The sequence below is a fragment of the Corvus moneduloides genome, chromosome 15, assembly GCF_009650955.1.
Source record: "Corvus moneduloides isolate bCorMon1 chromosome 15, bCorMon1.pri, whole genome shotgun sequence".
Taxonomy (NCBI): Eukaryota; Metazoa; Chordata; class Aves; order Passeriformes; family Corvidae; genus Corvus; species Corvus moneduloides.
Genome location: NC_045490.1, coordinates 4,199,962 through 4,219,755, shown reverse-complemented (window position 1 = coordinate 4,219,755; position 19,794 = coordinate 4,199,962). Strand labels below are relative to the sequence as shown.

General features: G+C 41.8%; 1 protein-coding gene across 9 annotated transcripts in view; it reads right to left on the bottom strand.

Moving 5' to 3' along the window:
* Positions 1-19,794, bottom strand: part of EBF1 (EBF transcription factor 1) — a 271,263-nt gene that overhangs the window by 91,482 nt on the left and 159,987 nt on the right. For 5 of the 9 annotated variants that reach the window (XM_032124832.1, XM_032124833.1, XM_032124836.1 and 2 more), the window contains exons 7-8: positions 8,359-8,440; positions 414-555 (exon numbers count right to left, since the gene is read on the bottom strand). In XM_032124832.1, coding sequence (XP_031980723.1) covers positions 414-555; positions 8,359-8,440 — 224 coding nt within the window. The remainder of the gene's footprint in view (positions 1-413; positions 556-8,358; positions 8,441-19,794) is intronic. The other 4 variants (XM_032124834.1, XM_032124835.1, XM_032124838.1 and 1 more) reach the window with 1 other exon arrangement.

Below are 19,794 nucleotides of genomic sequence, written 5' to 3'. Positions count from 1 at the left end.
CCTATAGATAGAAGAAATGCAATCCAAAACTTGGGTGCTGAGCACGTCAGAAAATATGCAACATCCTTTAGATGCACAGTCAAAAATCAGGGCAGTCTGGAAAAAAGATCGGACTTCAATTTTGGGCGCTTAATAGATGCAACCAACATGAAAAAAAAGAAATCACCACACTTCACTGAGACACAGGACAACCTCTGCACCCACATTTGCTTACTTGTTTGTCATTTCACTACATTTAGAGCAGGCCTACTTGAAAATTCTCCCCTGTGGTCTGGAGGCCAGTCCCTTTCAAATACCTGGCCCCAGAGGTATAAGCGCTTCCAGGACAATTTTGAAACCAGCAGCCAGAGACAGAAACCAAATAAATCCACATTTAAAGTAGCAATGCCAACCAATAAAAATGATTTGCCTACCATGTTCCAGATAAGAAGGCGTACCTTCCGAGGGATCGAGTCTTCGAGCTCTCCGCCCATGCTTGGAATTGTTGTGCACAAACATATTGTCCGACACTGCCAACACATGGCCATCGACGTTGACTGTTGTAGACACCACGACCTGCAAGTACAAGAGCAAAATGGAGGAAAATTTGGATATATCCATGCGTTTTTTAAGAAGTGAGGAGTGTAATAAACTCAGTTAAATAAATAACAGCTGGGAGCTGTAGAAAATTGTGAAGCTATTTCGCATAATAACTGGTGCTTATGCTGTACAAATCCAACAAGAGACGCTATTGATGAGTGGGTCTTTGGCATCGAAAGCTTTTGATGTAGTTTTAAGTCAAATTGCAGAGTTTGTAGCTGTGTGGCAGACGGCACACTGTTAACCATCATTTTAACAAGAGGATCTTTATTAAGTATTTTTTCCCCTATATACAAGGGCAGCTGTGTTTTACCCTAAATTATCCTTCAGTTTCCACGCTGAAGTAGATAGAGATGTTGACATTGCAAATGAGAATCGATTCAGAATAAAAGAAAACAAAAGTGTATTTTGTGAAGTTGTAACGAGAGTTGTTGCCTGCCTCGCTCCCACCCTTCTCTGCTGCTCTCCCCTCAGCACATTCACTGCAGATTGTTGGACTTGCCCAAATTTCTTCCGAGCTCTGTCTTAAGGAGTACGTATAGGCATGTTTGTGTACACACACATGCTTGACAGTGGGGTCTTGATCTGGAGAACACAACCCTATTCATCCAGTGTTAGAATTATTTGTATTTCTCAACTTATCTCAATGTCAACACCTGGGATTTGGTTTGAGGCAAAGTGAGGGAGACACAGCAGGACTGCGCTGGAGGCAGGATCCGACACTTCTGCTCCCCAGAGCTGCCAAGGATGGGAGAGGAGCCAGCCCAGCAGGGACAAACAGGTAAATAATGGGTCCAGAGCAGAAGACCCAGCTGTTCCGAGGTGTCCAGAGGGACTCCTCAACCCTGAGGCTCCTAAAGGAAATCCCTGTCCAGGCACAGGGCACATAAGCCACAAAATATCACAGAGAAACAAGTCCTTTGCAGAGCTGTGAGCTCATCACACCACATCTCCTCCTACCCCATTCAGACCAAGCAGTCCCACAGCCTGCCTGGCTTTCTTTCAGCCACCCCTCCCACAGCCTTTTCCCAACAAAAGAATGGCATTCCCAGGGTTTTACCCAGCCAAAGATTTGGCCTTCAGCTGGCTGCTGGTTTGCCAGGAGCACGCGTCGCCTCCAAGAACTTTGACTAAAACAATAAGAAGAAATGACCTACACTTCTCCTTACATTAAACAGGGAAAGGGATTAAAGACGGAAACCCACAGAGATATGTTTATTCATGCGACCTCTTACAACCAAATATAATAATTGTCTGTTAATTGCAGTTTCAGCTCCCACCTCATGCTTCGACATGTGAAATAGCAATCAGCAGCTCCTGTTTAATCCACCTATTATGTTGACTAATTAACTTTGCTCGACAGTTTATTTCTTCCTCCATTATCAGCCCCTGTCAGCCGCAAGCACAGTGCCGCAAAGGGGGACCTCAGCCCTTTTGATTGATCACCGATAGATTGACATGCAGATTAATTTAATTAGAATCACCTCACTTGAGAAATGAAAGACAATGGCAAGGGGGCTAATAGATCTGCTCTTATAATGAGGCAAGCCTCCAGAGCCAAGGCAGAGGATTTCTGATTTATTTTGCTGAATTCCCCAGTCGCTCTGAAAGGCTCTCGCTTTAATTGTTCTTGGTTTTGAGAGGCTTTAGCCTCTGAAGAGGTGAAATGCTTTACAAGGATTGGCAAACATTGCTTCAACTCTCTCAGGAAGCTGCTGCCTCTCAAAGTTGGTCAAATGGGGACACTTAAAGGATCACTTACAACTATTCAATTTCATCACTTGAATTGGAGCTAGGGGAAAAAAAAAAAGTGAAAGGAAAAATTTTCTATTTCTGGCCCCCAATTAAAACACTGAAAAAGTAAGCAAAGACACTAAACTGCCTAGAGCCGATCCTGAAGTCTTTGTCTTGAAAAAGAGGAATACAAAAGAGAAAAGTTTACACCTAAAAGATCCTAACCCCATCCCTCAGAATGGCATTCCAAGCAATAGATTTTTGTGCATGTTTTAAGTGAAAGATATTAAAATACAGAATAAATTATTCAAGAGCTCCTACAGATGGAAATTTGGGAAAAAGAAAGCACCAAATACTACAGATAAGGTCTTCTGAAATCAAACTAAGGAGAGAAAAAACCCAAGCCCTATATATAAAATTCCAAAAGGGATTTCAAAAGTAATTTATCCATTGAATTCCTGAGGGATAGAATAAGTTTATGATATTTTCAATAAAATATGATCTTATAGTAAGTGGCTTGGGGTTTGCAATCTTATTTGTGCACTTGCAACCATTGTAAATTCTTTGCAAGTGGGATTTTGAGCCAAACCCTTGGCATTGCCTGTCATAGCTCCACGATTTATGCCAGCTCCTTGTCTTCTTCTAAGGGTCTGATTAGATGCATATTAAAATTAAAAAATTACAATTAATAACAATGGCTACAAGATAAAATATTTTCCCCAATTCCAAAACCCTATAGGTACACACAGATTTCCTGCTGAAGCTGATCAATTCTACACTGAAACCAAAACTTTTGAACATTTTTAGAAATGTTCAAAAATAGAACAATAATGAGTCAAGAGTAGTAACAGTAAGGCAGTTCTCAAACCTGTGAAAATCCTGTATCTACGTAGCTGTTGCTATACATGCAACTTTCTAGGTAAGAACTTGAGGAAAAATCCTGGTGAGGTTTTATGTGAGTTAAATGACATTTAATTTTTCCCCTCCTCATGTTTTCAAAACTGTTGATGCAATAGTATTTTGAATTCCTTAACAATGTCTTCCTACCTCCCTCCTGAACAGTTTGATTTACTGTGAAGAGACCTCAGTGGTGTGGTTCTTTGGTGTCGTTAGCAGCAGAAACTATAAATGGAATCCCCAAGAGAAACTGCTTCCAGTCTCAGGAAACGCAGAAAAAAAACCCCTCTTATGTGTCTGTTTGAAAAAAAAATGATTATTCATAGTGCACCTGTAAGAAGCAACACGCTCTTACTGCTCAATTCTTTAAATGAAAATTCTCATTAATAGAGGAACACTGAACACACACTGCACTAAGGAAATATTAATGTCTCTAATTATTAACAGTGAAAAAATGCACCTCGAATATTGTGTGCCACAGTTACCTACTTGGATTGCTACAGAGCACTTAACATACTTACGAGTTCTACTCATATTTTTTAATCTAAAAAAATACTACACTCCCCTCATTTTGATTTTGAAACAACTGGGATATGTTCAAGTTAAAGCACATGCTAAAACTAATTTGTGGAGAAATCATAAAATTAGGGGGAGGGGAGAGCCAGAGTATATGTGGAATGGGCACCAAGGCATCCTAAAACACAGACTGTAGCAAGAGGGAAAGGCACACTGCAGTTTAATAAATGATTAATGAGGTGGTGACACATTAATGTAAGCACAGGGACAACCAGGTCTGCCAAATCTCAAACCTTTCCAAATTTTGTCAACAAAACACAGTTTTAATTTGAGACAGGCAAACACGGAAAATGATTTTGAGCTTTAGCTTTAGCCCTTCATAGATTTTGAATTTAAATCCTGTATCAACACCAGGGGAGACAGAGGTATGAAAGAAACGCATGGGTTTACAACTTTCTTCAATGAAGTTGGCACTATCGAATGCAGTAACGTATCCAGCTCTGTGGATTATTCTGCCTGCCATTAAATGGCTCAGTTTGTGAATACTTTGGAGCTTAGATTTTTTTTTTTTAATATTCAGAGACCAGGAGCCTGGAGATCAAGCTATTTATGCACGTTTAGCACTCGGCCTGTTTATTTGGTATAGTACCTCACCTAATATATCAAAATTAAGCATTGCACAACTCCTCATTTTTAACCACAGCCCATTAAGCTTTGCTCACTGATTAAGACATACCATGTTCCTTGTGCTTTCAATTTTCTCCCAGTGTATGGTGAGAGATCTGATATTTTTGCAATGTCCCCAACACCCAGTGGCAAAGGCAGAGAAAATCTGGGTAGGATGATTTCCAGGTTTGAAGTGTGTCCTAAGTGTTAAATATGTAACTCCAGTGCTTGCCACTCTCCTGAAAGCTATAAATGGCTCAAGCACATCTTTATTTTCATCACCACTTGGTGACCTCTTCCTACCATGTGTTGACTTCTTTATTCTAGTAACTAAAAATCGCTCTCCATTTAACAAGACACTTCAAAAGGTGCCTAACTAAGAGCACATAAGTACAATACATTCAGTCATTTTTCTCACGTGCTCAAGGACAGGCCGGGCACTTAATTACCTTGTTGAATCGGGCCACAGCTCTCACTGCTATTTTTCAGTCTTTTTTTTTTTTTGCCTTTCCCTTCTCTGGGGATGGAGCCTTGCATGTCCAAATTCCATTATCTGGGATTCATGAAGCATCATCTCTGTCTCTTATGCAAATTTGCAATAAGACACAAGTGGCTTCAATTCAAACATGAGTGGCAGCATCCCATGGAGGCAAATGAGCAGCCTCTGCTGTAGGAGAGGCTGTGGTAACAGAATCAAACAGCATGGCAATCTCTAAGTGACTTTCAAGGTTTTCATAATAAGTGAATGTTTGGGGTTTTATTCAGTGACACAGCCTGAAAAGTTTCCTCTAAATTAAAACTTGACATGTGTCAGTTTACAAGCAGTTGTGCTAAAACAAGAACAACAAGATAGCTAGGGCACCTGGGTTTCATTAATTACAATAACATACAAAACTGTTTAGGTTGTATGAATGAGTTTTTAGTTCTGAAAGATCAAATCAGGGGAGAGTTCACTCATGACACCATCTACTCAGAGTAGTATTATTATTATTACCACTAATTGGGGCACTACAGCCTATCCCATCAAGAATGATGACTTGCTGTGATGAAGAATTCAAAACCAGACTGAGCATCTGCTCTGTGGGGTTTCTGGAATAAAAAGGCAACGTTGGGCAAAGGTGATAATACACAACAGCACTAACGCTTTGTGCAATTGGGCTGATGAAACATGGAGATGAAATGATTTTCTCAAGGACAAGCAAGGAGTGTGAAGCACAGCTGAAGTGCTGTGTAGTACTTGACTTCTCCTCCCTGACTGTCCCCTTGTGCTAATAGAGACACAACCAACACAGCCAGGGCCAGCACTGCTCCAGCACACACGCTCTGCTGGCACTCCACACTGCTCCAGTTGTCACATGCCTGGACATCTCAGACATGCAGAGAAATTTATTTCCTTCCAGGCCCACAACAGCTTTTATATTAGACTTATCACACTCCTACATTGGCAAGCAAAGTTCAGGATAAAACTTCTTAATTAATTTTTGATTGTGAGCCTGAATGAAGTTTCACACACAGGTCGCCGGAATCAACACACACGCTGCCTCCTCCCTGTACTTTCTTAAGAGCTCTTGTAACAGACAATAATCAGACAATTCCCTGTTGTAGGAAAAAAAACCCCACACCAACTCTAAAATCTACTAAGAAAGGAGATTTTCCACAGGGCTGGTCCTTAGATAGTGCAAGACTCATGTCCTTGACCCTTCACTGATTCTCCCATCAAAACCACAATCTGTGTTCTAAGAACTTCCAGCAACTTTTAGGGACTGATGAATGACAGACCAAAAGTTGGACATATCTTTTGGCAGCTTCAAAGTCCAGCACAAGTAGGGGAATGAAGGAAGGGAATGTCTCCATCTGTGTATGTGTAAACTGAGTATGGTACCATTTAAAAGTATCTGGAAATATCTTATTCTTATGGTTTTTAACCAGAACTTTGACATCACCACTGGAGACCTTTTAAGTCACTGGCAACAATTCAAAGGCAGCTGATAGCAAACACAGGGGCATAGATTTCACTTGGTTCCTACACAACACTGCCTCAAACACCCAGGAGCACCATATCATTGAGATACTACATGTACACTTGGTCCTTTTCACCCTAAGAAATGATAAATGAAGCTTGGACTCTGTAGAGCCCAGCTGTTTTATTTTAAGAAGTCTATTGCTAAAAGACCAACAAGTTCAAAATTTTAAAAAAGAAAAGGGAAGAAACAAAAGCAGCTATTGTAAAACAATAAGCCTGGGCACTGAAGAGAACGCTGCGAGCTTCAATGCTACCCTGTATGAGAGTAGGAGTGGTTCGCTCGGCTGAAAGTGATTAATTTCTTGAAAATGCTGAGGTCACACTAATTGACATGACCTGTGTAATTAAGCAGTCTCTGTTTACACATGGAAAGCTCAACTGCTGTGAAGCTGGGTTTGTATGACAGAATGTCTTTACAAGTCAAGAGATCAACAACCTTTCCTATGTCCTACCTCCCCGCCGACACAGCTCCTGATTGCTGTTCTGAGGGAACACGCACAGGCATTTCCATATGAAAATCAGCCTCGAGCCTGGGCGAGCACAGCCCCAGCAGAGTGAACATGTTGTGAAGCAAGCTCTGACAGGCCCCAGGGGTGACTGCTCAGACTAAATCCCCGTGCTGGTGAGAGTCCTTTTCCCACCTTCTCTTTCCGTGATAATGCCCTCTCCAATCACAGGAGAAACGTGACAGAGGGAGAAGTGTGGGGTGAGAAGCCAAGGGCTCTGCCTTGCTAATGCTAGCTTTTACACTGATTAACTTAATCCCTGTGGCCACATCTCCTCACTTCTGCACTTCTCTGCTCAGAGGCAAATAGCACCCTTCTGCCTTCCAGCATTGCTGCAATTAAGTAGTTCAACCAAAGACATTCTACATATAAATAATGTTGTCACTTAGATACCATTCAACACTTTTATTGAAGTGCAACAATGCTGGAAAAGAAGCAAACAAGATCATGAGTAACTACAGAAAGCAGATATATTTTGGAGGTATCTTTCTCCAGAGACTCATGTGGTCTATGGGGCAAATCTCTTGTTTCTTCCTCAGAACCCTGAGGCAAAGCCCCACTGACAGATTCTCCATGTCTCCTCCCTGGGCTATGTTCACTCCTCCCACCAAAAGAGAAGGTCCTTTGACTCTCTACCCCATATTTTTATTCAGCACATTCTCAGGTAAAGCATTATTGCCACAGTCAAAGGACCATGTCTTCAATAACAGGGTTGGAGCAACTACTTCTCAGCATTGCCACCAATTCACTCTGCTGCCAGCACTGGGGAAGTGCACGTACAGACCACCTTCCCAAGGGACAGTGATGTTCTTCATCCCAAAACGAGTCATGACATAGGTGGAGCATAAAAACAATGTCCTTGGCCATCTGAAGCTGTGTTGATATTTCAGCTCCCAAGCCTCAATGCCACAAGCTACAACAGTGGGGAAATACCAGCCCAAAACATCCCAAGACAAATACACCCAATGGTATCTTCACCCCATCAATGCACATTTATGAGTCTTTACCACTGCTCAGGAGTAACAACTGTAGCCACGAGTCTGATTTTATTAACTGCTCTTACACCTTCCTGTGCCCCAGCCAATAAACAAGGTGCTCACTCTGTGTCTGCATGAAAAGGAACAGTTCCCCACGCAGAGAGGATTATCTCAGAGCAGGGGAGCCCCATAACTGAAAACAACAGTGAGCTCATTCTGATTTTTCCTTTTCATGCTTTTCCTTCCGGTGGAGATGACATTGTCTTCAAGAGTGCTCTCTTCCAGAGCAAGAAAATCCAACTACTTCCTGCCAATTCTGCTGTGACAAGAAGTCCTCAGGCAATATTTTGTGACCTTATGTTTTTAGCATCTCCCAGTAAATTACTAGGTTAGTTTGGGTCAAAGTACTTCTGTCCCTAACAGCTGCTGATTTTTAAAGGAGGAAGCGTGTCCGACTGACCTGGAATCGACGCATGTCTCGAGGGTTTCCTGCATTTTTTAGGCAATTTTGGTTACATTTGAGGAAAAATTTCAAGAAGAACCTGTGGAGAAAGAGAAACAGATATTAATGTCTTATAAATAGGGTGTAGTATGTATAAATACGACATCTGCACATTTGGTCCAACATAGACTTATTTACATCAGTATTCCCAACTCAGACAAATCACCCCCCTCCCCATCCAAAGAGAGAGCGGAGCTTGCATAGGCCCAATCTAGCAAAACAGGCAAGCACACCCTGAAACTTCAAACACTGATTTCATAGATCTGTTGTGTCAGAGCCATTAAAGTTTGCAGGATTAGTCCCTCTGTCACTCCAGGCTTGCTGCGCCAACCAGAGCAATGAGGAAGAGACACGTCTTTCAGCACAGCAAAAAAGGGACAGAAAAATGCCAGATGTGAAAATTCCCTTGTGCATAAATGGGTTTTTTTTACAAGTTCTCTGTCACCCACGAGTTTTGATTTAATACAAAAATACTGAAAACGTTCCATAGAGTTGAAATCTCCCTCACAGGAATAAATCCAGTTTGTGTATAAAATTGATGCTCAAACAGTGGTTAGTGGAGCCCAGATCCCTGAAAGAAGAAGGGGGGAAGTCTTGGTCAAAAGAATGACTTCATGGAAAAATGAAATATTTTTGATGCAGCCTATTTCCTGACCATGCACAGGTCACTGAAGTAGCTATATGACCCTGACATATATCTCTAAGAAAAGACATTGCCTTTTATAAAGCCAAAGAAAAAAGCAAACATTTCACTGAAAATATTTCCTTCAGTGTTATGCATCAGTGGACTGTAAACTCATAAAGACAAGTCAGTGAATAATAGTGGGTCTCAGATTCCAGGCTTCCTCCCTGAAAGCCAAAGTTTATCAGCCTTTTGTCCAAAATAAACTACAGACTAAGGTCTACTAAAGCTCAGCCGTGCAAAGTTTAATCCTACAGCAAGTTTAAAGCCCAGTGTAACCAGACAAGGCAGCATTATATATGCAATAGCCATCAGTGACTAAGCAGTTCCTCTGCCCTGTTCCCATATACAGGAGTGGGGTGGGGAACAGTCTGATCCTGTTTTACTTTAAATCGGAATGGTAACTTTTGCAAGCAGCCCTCTTTTAGCACCCAAACTGAACACTAGGTCAGCAGAATTTGCACAGACTGTCACCAGGAAAGGCAACACTGCAGGGTAAACAGCTTCAGAAAATCCCTTTTTTGATGAGCAGCATTCTTTACCCTGCTCTAGTTGTGGTGCTGCCCCTCAACAAGGCAAGTTTTGCTGCTTGTTCCTCCACATCAAGAAAATCATACAAGGCAAATGGCTGCAACGACAAATTGAAACTATGAGGGACTGTTTTCATTAAAGAAATGCAGTGTAATGAGGAGGATTATCAAATGTGATGCTTGGGATTATCCAGGACTAGGTCTCCTTGCCCAAGAAGTCTCTTCTAGACCTGAGCTCCTAAATAAGAGCAAGCTATCAACATAAAATAAACAGCCACTGCAGGAGAACAGGGGTTTGGAGACAGTGTTCATTTAAAGTAAAGAGCAGTGCAAGTCATTGCATTTCTCAATCAAGCAGGTTCTGATATTCAATAATGGAAAGGTGCTGCTATTTGTTGTACGTGCGTGTCTTTTTAAGCCGCTAATGGCCAGCTGTGACAGCCTGACTCAGATTGTGTAGAAGGAGCTGTCAGCACAAATCTTGGCATCTCAGATCCAGACAACTGCTTGCCACCAGGCAAGGGTTTGTACTCGTGCCAGAATGGATTTTGAGAGACAAGCAAATAGGGCATTAATTCCGCCAAAGAAAAACGAAAAGTGGGGAGAGTTCAGGATCTTACACTTCAGATGATGGCTTTCCTGTCAACAGCTCATCATTTAGCTCATGAGCTATGAAGGGCACAGACATCAGATCCCTCTTGCCCTAAGCTGGCCCTGTCTCGTGAATTGCTGGCAGGATTCAGAGACCACCCCTCCAGACGAGATTGCTCGCTGAAATAAAAAGCCTGGCCATCTGTTGGGAGGCAAAGACATCCCTGTCAGCTGGTGCCTACAGCCTCAAACAAGCCCTTATGTGGCAAAACCTCTCAGAGCCACTCACTCTTTGGGGAGAAGCTGGCGCTGCCCGGGGCCTACTGCAGGATTTTGGCGACTTGGCCAAGGGCCGAGTCCAGCAGCTGGCCACCCGGTCTGCCACAGCCCCAGAGCAACACCCCGGCCCTGAGGGGAGCTGGGATATGGAATAGCTAAAGACAGCCAAAAATTCCCATTTTGGCTTTACACAGCACACGAGCGATGGGTGATGAGGGTGGTGGGCTGATTCAAGAGCCTCCCAAAAAGATGGAAAGCTCTTGGTGAAGTTCTCTGGAGAAACACTGAGCCTTCCCTCCCCTTACAAAGCCTGAGCTCATGTCAACTCAAAGGCTTGAACAATCACTCTGAAATACAAGAGTTGGCTTTTGGGGTCTGCAAAATGCCAAAGTTTTTCAGTCTAACTCCATTTGCACTGTGCTATAACCCCCAAAGGCTACAGAAGTTTCACCAAAATAAACTGCAGAAGAAATGAAGCTCATCTGTTTAAACCTACCAAAACACCTCAGGCAAGCAAGCAAGCAAACAAAACTTCCTTTGAATTAAACCAACTCCAGAAAAAAATTAACTTGCAAAAATAACAGCATTTTCAGAGGAACGCAAAGCTTACACAGCCAAGTTCCCTCACTGCATTTTAAGCAAAAAAAGTCACCAGTTTACAGAACACATTCTGCCAAGCGCCGTATTTTAATTCCACTGAAAGACAAAACAAACTATAGAGCTGCACTTTGTTTTGGAACACACCAGGGCTGGAGTCCCCCTGGCCACACGAAGCTTCCCACACTCATCCAGACAAGAGCTGAGCGGCTCCTGGGCTGGCACCACACACCCCAGCTGACAGAACCCCCACCTTGGCAGGAGGGAGGATGAGAACAGATTAAAACAAGGGTAGAGCAGAGCAGTTTGATTCATGGGGCTCAGCCCAGGCTCTTGGTTCCTGCTTTAAACTGCTTGTTCAGGTGCCTTCATCATCTCAAGCCTGGTCCTGCCAGCGTTCCTCATTAGCAACACTTCACTCTGCAAATATTTCAGATTTGGATTGACAGGACTGGTCCAGGAAAAGTGCCAATAGAGCTGAGCTCTTTGTAAGCATAAACCTCCATCCCCATTTGTTCACATTGAACTTCTTTACAGTGGGTTGGTTTTTTTCAGTTCTAGCTTTCCTCGCATTTGGCAGGACTGGGTACCATTAATGCTAGCCACAGAGGATATATAACATTAATACTCATTACTGGGGTCTGAAATTCATTTCCAAGATGAAAAAAAATGTGTAAAACACAGGATGAATAAAATCAATAAAATCAATAAAATCTTCAACTCTCTCTCCAAACTTATGTGACTGCTGAATACCCACTCTTCTGCCACACAGGACTCAGTCATCAATTACACTTATTGCTACCATTGAAGGGTTTGGAGGTTTTTTTGCATGAATCAACCAAAACATAGTTTCTGACTCCCTTCCTGGCTACTACCATCCCTGGAGTGAAGAGCATTTGTGCATGCGGAGCACAGAAACACAATCCCGCCCCATGTGAGTCAGCTCCGGTCCAGAAACACAAACTTTTTACAAAGCACTTGGATTTACTGACTCGCATTGGTATTAAACCAGAGAATTCCATGCGTCACCCGTCATCCCACAGACACATGGTTGGAGTGTAAGGAAGGGAAGTTTTAGGGAAAACCAGTTAATTTTAGATTATATTTAGGTGTCCTAAGATGCAGCTCAGAGCAGACTGCAAAAACTGCTGAAGGAGTGAAGTTGCTGAGCAGTTAATCCATGCCATGCATGTACTACTACAAATCCCTGAGTAACTGCAAGGTCCAGTGTAGAAATACACCCTCTGCTTAAATACAAACCCCTGGGCTGAATCAGGCCCCAAACTAACATGAATTTCTGTCTGCCAGGAAAAAGCCCTAAAAAAATATGCTATTGGCCCTTCTGGGAATGTTCTCTTCTTTTCTCACAATTCAATAGAAATTCCTTTTTGGAGATGTTGTTGGGGTTTTTTTTTAACAAAACTGCTGCAATTCCAAAAAGATGGTGGTACCAGTAGCACTGTGCTTTCACCATTATCCTCTGCTCTCTGCTAGGGAGAAACTCTACTCCAGGCCTGGTTCCTACTGCTCCTTCCAACACCTGAAACCAGCTCTGTCCTCACTCCTGCCCCTTCCATCCTCTAATTCCCCTTGTTCCCCTGATGGATTTGGTGAGCACACAACCACCTGGAGGTCACTTCACTTGTTTAAAATGCTCCCTGCCACTCCCTGCTGGCCTTAATGTCCATCACACACCAAATCCTTTGGGTTTGTGCAACACCCTCCCCAGCAGCATCCTGCTCTTTGCCACTACCACAGGGATTTAAATTAAACACATGGCAGAAATGGAAATCCGAGTAATGAAGATGTAAGAGGATTTTGCCTCCCTGCTTTTCTTGCCACTACAAATTAATACTCATGTTTATTAAAAATAGCTGAAGAGTTAAATTAAAGAAAGCAAGCTCTGAAATGATCTACGTTGGCTCTTCTGTCACTCCCCTGAAGGAAATTTAAAGGAACTCAAACACGAAGGCTTAGCAGTAGGATTTTCTTGCCATTGCCACAATAAATATGTCTGTGGAAGGAGAAAAAAATAGTTGGAAAGAAGACCTGCTGCATTCCTGATGCTGAAGAAAAGCTTGTTTGTTCCTGATACATTGGAGAAGTTGTTCAAGAACAGTTCCTCCATGTGAAAATATGACAGCTGTCATGGTGCCAAGGTCAGCCAGACCAGTGGCTATCCAGAGAGTGAGTGCTGGTTATACTGCTCAGACCTGGCTAGGGCAAAAAAACTTGACAAAACACACCTTTTCTGTGGTATAAACACATTTGATAGAAAAAGGGAAACTTCAGACTCCTGGATGAAACACAGCAGTAAGTATACGTGGGTTTGTAAAATTAGTAAAACCGAAACACAAGGGCCAGGGCAATAATTAGCAACTTTCTATCAGATAAAAGGATTGCATGCCCATTCTGTACGGCACACCAATTCAGCAGAGTACTAAATATGTGCATAAATTTAAATACACAAGCAGTACTGATGGAGACAAAGGTACTACTCACATACTTGAGCACATCGCAGGCCCAGCTCTGCTGTCAGCCTGGTGATGCTACAAAAACAGTTGTCTCAAACAACCTCTGATGGGTATTTTAGCTCTGGTGAAAACTTGGCATATCAAGAGGTACCAAAGGCAGTACAAGGGTGAGTCCAGACATCATTGCATTCCCTGCCACTGCTTTGTTTGCTTCTGCAGGGTTTTTTTGGCACTTTTCACACACTTCTCTCTTTCTCTATCTCTAACTTCTCCTGCAACTCCTGGTAAGAAGATCTACTTAGAAATTTGCCACTAAAATAAAAATATAGAGGGAATGCAATTTCATTTGGAAAAGTAAATAATCAAAAGGTAGAGAAAGTAGGTTTAGATTAGATACTAGAAAAAAATTGTTCCCTGTGAGGATGGTGAGGCCCTGGCACAGGGTGCCCAGAGAAGCTGTGGCTGCCCCATCCCTGGAAGTGTCCAAGGCCAAGGTGAACAAAGCTTGGAGCAACCTGGAATAGTGAAAGGTGTCCCTGTCCTTAGCAGGGGGTGGAATAAGTTGAGCTTTAAGATCCCTTCCAACCCAAAACTTTCTATGATTCTGTGATTCCATGATTTATGAAATGGCCCTGTAGAAGCTTCAGAAGGACAAAGTGAATTGTTTTCCCTTTTCAAGTTGACTATCAAAACTTGTATTTTAAAATGGAAATTCCAAACTTTGAAAAACTTAGGCTAAAATAAAGCTTTTTTATTCTGAACAACAATTTCTTGAATTTTCCAACGTTTTAAAACTTTACTTGAAGATTGGTTTTTGGTTGAGTTTTTTTTTCCCTGCAGACTTTTTCACATACAACTCCCAGATCATGTGAGGTACCTTATTCACAAAAAAATAATTGAGACTTACACTGATATTTACCAACATGAGGCTGAGCATGGAAATCAAATATAGGCATGGGGAAAACCTCCTATTACCCACATGTTCACAGCTGGATTTTACTCAGCTCTTTAGTCAATAAACAGCAGTAGCTACCTTTTGTGGCACTTTTACAACAGGAAATGTATTCTGCAGAATAGAAATTAAGCACCAGATACAGCCATCTAACTCTCTTCTAAACATAACCTCTTGAGTTGTCAAACATCCTAATTAAGAAAAGAAAAAAAATCCTAAATCTGTTCTCTCTGGATTCAATGTTCTTACTGATTGAAAATGGAAGCCAAATCAGACATGCATTTTGCATTTATGGGATGCTAAGCAATTCACTGGTTTACAAAACAAACAAATACCAAAATTAAAAGCATGAAAAATTATTTACTTTATTAGAAAATATATATCTTCCTCCTGAACTGCAGGAAAGGTCCAAGAAAAGCAAAGTGATGCAGAGAATAAACCTCTAGCAGTCAGAGCCTGTTGACTAAAATTCTTCAGGCAGTGCCATAATAACAGAAACATAATAATAATAAGAATAGTAATAATAAAGTTATTTTTGTGAACTTGCTGTGGCTGCCGGAGCTCCAGCACCACCAGGGTTTGCTGTTATCAACACAGTAAATATTCAGCTCAGAGCAGCAAATAGCTGAGGAGGCACCCACATAATCACCAAATCAGAAGGCAGGACTGCCCAAACCAGCCTTAAATTACTCATTGCTCGCTTCAGCAAGTGCTCCCAGTCACTTTTCCTCAGGTCTGTGTGTTCTGCACAGTGAAGCACAGCATATCAATTTTTCATCTTGCATCTTCTGGATTTCTCTAGCTCCCTGATACTGAGTTATAATGCATCACAGAAATTTAGAGTAGTTTGGGAAAGTGCGTTTGGCATTTTCTCCCATGAGTGAGTTAAAATCCCAGAGAGACTGTTTTGGTTTCTTTTCCCAGACTTTTAATAAGAAAAGAAGAAGATAACACCACTGAAAAACAACATCACAGAACAGAATTAAGAATAGTCCAGAGGCAGGTTTGAATGCTCAGTTTTCTGTAATTTAATTTTGCTCCCAGGCCTGACTTTTTAATATTTTTTTTTCCTTAAAGTAGTGAAAATCTGAATTTTCCTATATCTCCTGACTTGTGCCCAGCCCCAGTATCTAAAATTTTTATTACATGTGAACTCCAGCTGCCTTTCTATCACAAACAAAAAAAAAGCTGGAAGGAGTTTATGCCATCTGTGTACGCAGGGTACATAGGGTATTTTTGGTTGATGACAACCATTATAAATAGCAAAATAGTAATAATAAAATTCAATTAATTTGGTTCAGTTTAACCACTTTTCCCTTCAGTCTTTCCCCAATTCACTCCCGTTTCACCCCTCAAATATTAGGCCATAAAAGTGGGTTAACTATTTTTAATTTTTACTGAAGACATTAGACTTCAGTCAATGGAAAAAACTACAAACCAGCCCTGTGGTCTGTCATAGTTCACACAATGCCAGTGAATTAGCAGCCCTGCCAGAGTCATACTTTAGCTAAAAGAGCCTCTGTTCAGTGTAAGTGCTGACAGATAACAGCAGTGCTGTTATTGCAATATGATATCAGCATTTGGTTCCCTGCTTCCTCAAGGTAAACTCCTGTAACTTTAGCATGGGCACCAAAAAGCAGCAGTGGTATCAAAGTCGGGGCATGTTGGAGAGCAGGGCTAATCCAGCCTTCTGAAGCTGCTTTTCTCACACCAAACAGAGGGCCCTAAAACATGTCACCTTGAGCTGGGGGTGCTGATGACATATTTCTTTCACCAGCTTACTGAGAAAGTTATAAAGATTCACATGGTAAATATTTCATGTGTGGGAAACCCATTTCCCACCTTTCCCTGGACCAGGAGCATGTAAATCACCTGCATGTAAAACTGTGTGCAATCTGCCTGCACATACAATAATTAATAATTCCTCAAATAACCTGACCCCAAGAATACCTCTAAATAACACTGACACACCAGTGCCATCACCCAAATCTGCAAAACCCAGAGGCTGAGACCATTTAAAGGATACGTCTGAGCCTCTGAAGTGCTGAGAAAAATTTCTGCACAAGCAGAAGATGAAGTGCTACTCAAACCCCATCTGAACAGATGCATCCTCGAACATTTACACCAGGTGTAGACATGATCTTACAATGGTGAAACCTCCTGAGACCTGGTTCAGAATCTGCTTCACTTTGCTCTCAAGACATTTTTAAAGTGGAAGATGCTTTATGTTAAAAAAAAAAAAAAAAGGGCAGGTGGTCTGCTTAGACTGACATGGAAATTATTTTTGACCAGATTTATGTGTAGGATTGGTGGCCTGAAGAGAGAAACAACCAAGATGCCTTTAGATCTCTTATTTACATTAACCCATGGTAATGTAACATAACCCATAACAATAAAGAGCCAGAAGAACACAAGAGATGAAGAAAGTGATTATTGAATAAATTCACGTCTCAAAAACATTAAAAATACACCATCCAAGGAGTTTCCAGAGAAATGCAAGACAAACTTCTCACAGTGCTATGTGCCCATGAGATGCTGACTCTGGGCAAACTCAGGGGTTCCTGGCTGCAGCTGCTCCAGTGCCTCGAGTTCACTACCAGCAAGATCTACTTTGGAAGACTGTGGGATTTACTGCTGGGATGACACCCCAGCCTCAGCTTCTGCATCACTAAATCCTCCAGAGAACGGCAACAGCAATGGACAACTTAAAAACATGCCTGTAAATCTCCTGTTCACACAGTCCTGGGTGGAACTTACCTCACCCGACCCACCTCAGGAACTACAGAGTATTTGGGAAGTGTAATGTGGAGAGGGATTGATTGCATCCCCTCCTAAGATAACTTACGCTTCAAATAACAAATTAAATGTTTGCTTCAAGTAAAGTAGCAGCAGTGAAGGACCTTAAGTGGGGGAGGAAAGAAAATCACAATAACTTAATAATTTTAAGTTATTAAAAGCTAACTTTTAATAAATTAAAAACTAAACTGATCTGAGAACCCAGTCAGTCACTGACAAAGGACAATCGGACAGAGATGCTGCTGGGAGATGTGATTTTACACTTTTATGGTTCTCTTAAATAAAGAAAAAAAAACAACTACTAAAAGGAATCTTTTCAATAAACTAGCAGGGGTGAGTCTAGAATTAGCTGTCCAGAAAAAAAAATATATATGCAAATGTACATTTGTATTTACACAAGACAAGATCAAATGCAAAAATGTTGTGGAAAAAAGTCAAGTGCTGCCTTCAGCTCCTGCCCACAAGCTGGACATTCCATCCAGGGGTTCCCATTGTTTGATGAGATTTAAGAGAATAAAGCCCTCGTTTCCTTTGCAGCAGGGAGCTCTGGCAGTGAGCACAGGATCCAGAGTGTAGTGGCTATTTTGGGAGCTGGAAGGAAGCAAGAGGCTGTTCTGTGGAAAGGCGGAGGCACTTTGAGCTGTGCGTGCAGTGGTTCAACAAGAGAAGATATGCCAGGGGTACTTGAAGGGGATCAGGAACTAAGTATAAAACGCTGCAGATTTGTGTGTGTGTGTGGGCAAGCAACCTAGACACTGTAAAATTCATTGGGATTTACCACAAGAGGGGAAAGACTGAAAGAGGAAGGGCAAAAGAGTTTCTGATGTGCTGGCGAAGAGGATCACCCTATATGTAATTCTGGAGATGTCATCAATAAATATTGCATATGTCTGCTACCTTTAACATGACATTGAAAGAGCTTAATTAACCTCTGCAGGAGACATGTAGAATCCAATCATATCTGCTTATATTACAAGTTTTGGATTAAGTGCTTCACATCTTTTCTTAAAGCAATGAGCCTTGAATACGTAGGAAAAAAACGTTTGCTGATGTCCTCTTCTGTGTCAGAGAGATGTGGGAAAAGCATTGTAGGCTGTAGCTGCAAAGTTATCTCTTGCACCAGTTGGGAAAGGTGATCCAGCTAACAAGAATATTTTCTCCTGCCCTTGAAGCCCACCACCCAGTAAGTGTACCCAATCCGAAAGACAAAATCCCAAAACTGAAGTGGAATTCAGATCAGGATGCTGGTGACAACTTAGAACTGGAGCAAGGCACAGACATGAGTCTTTATAAGCATGAGCATTTATAAGACATTTATAAAACAAATCATGCTCATGGCACTGTGTACTTTGTTGGTTGGAACTACAAAAAACAGCATCTTTTGAGAGAGTTCAGCAGACCAAAAGCATTGTAAGGGCAGAGGCACAGCATTAAATACCTGACAGAGGGGAGCAGGGAACAGCTACAGACAACTTCCATGGGTGTGAAAACACACACAAGACTTGGGATCTTCCCTGTATTTCTGGATGTCTGGCTGTGTCACCCAGATGCCCCTCTTTGTAAAAGCAGAGGTGATACCTGTGATCAGTAGGATTTACACCCACAAAACACAGAGCATGAGGGTCTACAAAGTACTGTACGAGTACTTCAGAATTATGACTTTTCTGTGTCACTGCAGAGGACAGCATCAGTGATGGAGAGAAGCTTCCCAGTGCACAGTTAAGAAACCTTGCCAAGCAGCCAGGGCAGAAAGGTAAAAGTTGTTGTTCATCTACATCTCACCAATGGAAGTTACAATTCAATGGACTAGGAAGTACTTGCAGCTGAACAACTCTTAACAACTTTTTAACTCTATTTTATGTTCTATCGTACTTCTTTTGAGAGCAATTGTGCTGGACATCAGGAAGAATTTCTTCACTGCAAGGGTGGCAAAGATTTGGAAAGAGCTGCCCAGGGATGTGGTGGAGGTCCCATCCCTGGAGGTGTCCAAGGAATGACTGGATGTGGCATTGAGTGGTTTAGCTGACATGGTGGTGTTCAGTCAAAGGTTGGACTTGATGATCTTAGATGTCTTTTCCGACTTTAATGGTTCTATGATTCTAAGTTTTACATCTCCACTTATCTCCAAATAAAAATTAAGAGCCACTTTGAAGGAGTTCTGTGCAGTGCCAATGACAAACTTATCAGCAGACACGTGTTAGACAACACGCTAAAATACCCTTACATCAACTTGTCAACAATAACCACCAACAGAAAACCCTGACAATATAATGCTCAGGGCTTGATTCAAACTACAGTTTAATGTACACTATCACATATAAATTGCATGTGACTGATTCTATTCAATGAAATAATATTACTCCAAGTTGGGAAGTAGGGATCATTCTGATTACAACGGAATGACCAAGTTTCTACTTGCAAAGGCTTCTTTCACTGTGCAGAACAACTGCAACAAGCACAAAGTGGCTGCACTGCTCCCGCCCCTGCAGTGAA